The sequence below is a fragment of the Palaemon carinicauda genome, chromosome 8, assembly GCF_036898095.1.
Source record: "Palaemon carinicauda isolate YSFRI2023 chromosome 8, ASM3689809v2, whole genome shotgun sequence".
Classification (NCBI taxonomy): domain Eukaryota; kingdom Metazoa; phylum Arthropoda; class Malacostraca; order Decapoda; family Palaemonidae; genus Palaemon; species Palaemon carinicauda.
In genome coordinates this window covers 172,450,807-172,453,635 of record NC_090732.1, presented here as the reverse complement: position 1 = coordinate 172,453,635, position 2,829 = coordinate 172,450,807, and the positions used below count along the sequence as shown (strand labels likewise).

The following is a 2,829-nucleotide window of genomic DNA, read 5'->3' as shown; positions in this document are numbered from 1 at the left end:
GACAAAGCTACTTTGCAAAGAGGATTCAAAACTACATAGCATCACTGGTCATAACTTGAAATTTGGTAAATAGCTCCTAATGAACAGCAATTAGCAATTAGAAAATATTTACAGCTTTTCATATCATCTTCCGACTAAATTATCCATATTTTCCTTTTCTCTTGTTTTCTGTTCTCTGCTAATAGCTTGTCCACATGAAGATTCTCAGAGGCCTTTTGACCCACACTGATGGAATTCTTCTCTTGATAATGTCATTATTTCACATGTATTTTGGACTTTTTCTAGCCTTTTTGTTAGGTTAGGTTACCTAGCAATGCAGCTTAAGACCTCTTCTGGCATTTTACGCCTTTGCTAATTAAAACTTTACCTATAAATTGCTCACTTTTTCACATCATCTCACACCTGACACTGTTCACTATCCTTATTTGAATGAACAATAAGGAACATACAACCATTGTCATGAAATTTCTGTTCAGCAAGTCACATTTTTTGTAATGATTTTCTGATCAATCTGATCAATTGACAATCCACTCCAGTCACTCTGTAATAGTCACCTTTACCTTGAATATCTTTTTTTTTTCTTTCCAAATTTATGTTGGCCAGTGTACCTTGAATTGATGTAACTATCGGTGCATTTAACATTGAACTACAATAATTTTCTTCCATTATGTCTCGAGTATGTTTTCAAAGAATGGTCTACAGCTGATAAGCAACGTAAAAAATACCATTATAACTAATAGGTATTTTTCAAATGTCAGGCACTCTATAAAATAGTAAATAAGCTCAGAAGTCACTAACATGAGACAACACACCATTTAGAGACTACGACTACCGAAGAATAAAAAATCGACACCAGTATATTCCTTCTGGCATGGCAGTACAGCACTCTCTGCCATCCTCTCTTTCTCTGCCCTGGAATGCCAACCCCTTGCTCAGAGAACGAGTCAGGTTAGAAGTGTTCGTTCTCGGACGATCGCCTGTGCCAACGGCGGTGCCTATGGATAATGGGCGTCGTCGTCGTCACCCAGAAGAAATAAGGGGTTATCTCCAGGAGGCCTGGGTCACTTGCAGGTGTACTCTTCCGTTTCCTCTTGACAGGTGTGACAGTGGACGTAACAACACCAGTGGAATTTGCAGTTGCATTTCCACTTGCGGATGTACTGGTGCGTGTTGTAACCCCGGCCGCAGCACATGAGGTCGCATCCATCTGGATCTGCAAAGAAGGAATTTGAGTAGTGGGAACTGTAAAAGTTATTTATGAATTTTGAGAGACTTACAAGGAATGTGTTAAAGAAACCTACGTGAACCTGTTTGACACTATATCACAACTCCCGATTTGCTCTATCATACTAATGTTTAACTGTAAGATATGTATTACTCATATACTTTACTTTCCTGTCTCTTGCAATTTGTGTCTTGTAAGATCAGTTTGATTATCTCAATATGTTAGGGACTTAGGTCACCTTAGGTACCGTATAATATATCTACATACATCAAATTCTGATCTTCTGTATTTAGATCTTCCATGACTTCACCATCCTAGATTGCTGTTAATTCTAACAGTCTTGCCTTCTCCATCAGAAGGCTCAACGTTACACGGTATTCTAGATTTTTTATTCCATTTGTCTCCTGACTGTGGAAAGATCTTCCTAATCTGGCAGCTGAATGTGTGGAACTTCAGAAGTCCAAACTTGAAGTGAATGTTTTCATGTTGAATGGGTTGACATAAGTCTCGCTTCGTTGTTTGTGTATGACAAATCTATTTTAACGTTGTTACTGATCTGAAGATATTTTATATTTTTAATTTATTACTTTTCAGGTATAGTTTATTCATTTACATATTTCCTTTCCTCACTGGGCTATTTTCCCTGTTGGCACCCAAGGACATGTACCATCCTGCTTTTCCAACTAGGATTGTAGCTTAGCTAATAATGATGATAATAACAAATGTACCTTTCGAAGTTCTGTTGCATCTGCGCCCTACGGTCCCGAGCGATCCCGTGGCTGGATTTGTCTCACAATAGTTCGGGCTCTTTTGCAAATAGACCAGGTCCGAGGACCTCGGTTTCCTGGAACGCCTTTTGCCTCTGTGTAGCTTCAAGGATGGGTTCGATCTCCTCGGGCTCTGGAAAGAGTGTTTTTATTATTTGGTTATATGTAATTGAAAGTTTACCTTTAGGGTGTCTTCTAAATCAAATTTGAATATGGGTCCATATTGTCTTCTTACAATGAATTGATGGCTTATGAGGTTACAAAACCATTAAGTTGCTATATGCCCCGTGTTTAACCAATGTTTGTATTATAGATTTACACCCTCAATCTGATACATTAAATAAAACATTGTCTTGAATTGGGGAATATGTTGAAATCCATATTCTTAATTCTCACTAATTTTCTTTACTTTCTTTACTTTCATATCAATGTAGGATCCTCTTATAACTCTATAAAGACTTTCCAATGTATTAAAGTAATATCACCCTACATGATAGTTCATTACAGGAGTGCCAGGAGTTCATAGCCTTACCTTTTTAGCGATGACACGTTTCGCTGAATAATACTTCTGCAGGAGATGCTTGCCTATGGTGTTGAAGGAAGGAAGCGTCCTCCAGCAGGTTTTCATAGTGCAGGAGCCTGACACTCCGTGGCACTTGCATTCGGTTCTCAGGGTCCTACGAAGAGCCTGTTTGGAAATGAATGATTAGGATGCATCAGGCAACCGACCCCTTAATTGTAGGAATAAAAATCAATGAAGAATCTAAAGAAATTTCTTAAGAAGGTTTTGCTTGGGAGTCAATACGCATGACTAATCTTTATCAGAATATTCTTTGA

At 38.2% G+C, this 2,829-nt stretch overlaps 1 protein-coding gene across 1 annotated transcript in view; it reads right to left on the bottom strand.

Moving 5' to 3' along the window:
* Nucleotides 1–516: 516 nt before the first annotated feature.
* The window catches only part of Wnt2 (Wnt oncogene analog 2), a 33,942-nt gene continuing 31,629 nt past the window's right edge, over nt 517–2,829 (bottom strand). The window contains exons 4-6 of the mRNA XM_068378368.1: nt 2,525–2,680; nt 1,954–2,125; nt 517–1,213 (exon numbers count right to left, since the gene is read on the bottom strand). Of these exons, the coding sequence (XP_068234469.1) occupies nt 1,062–1,213; nt 1,954–2,125; nt 2,525–2,680 (480 nt within the window). The 3' untranslated portion in view covers nt 517–1,061. The remainder of the gene's footprint in view (nt 1,214–1,953; nt 2,126–2,524; nt 2,681–2,829) is intronic.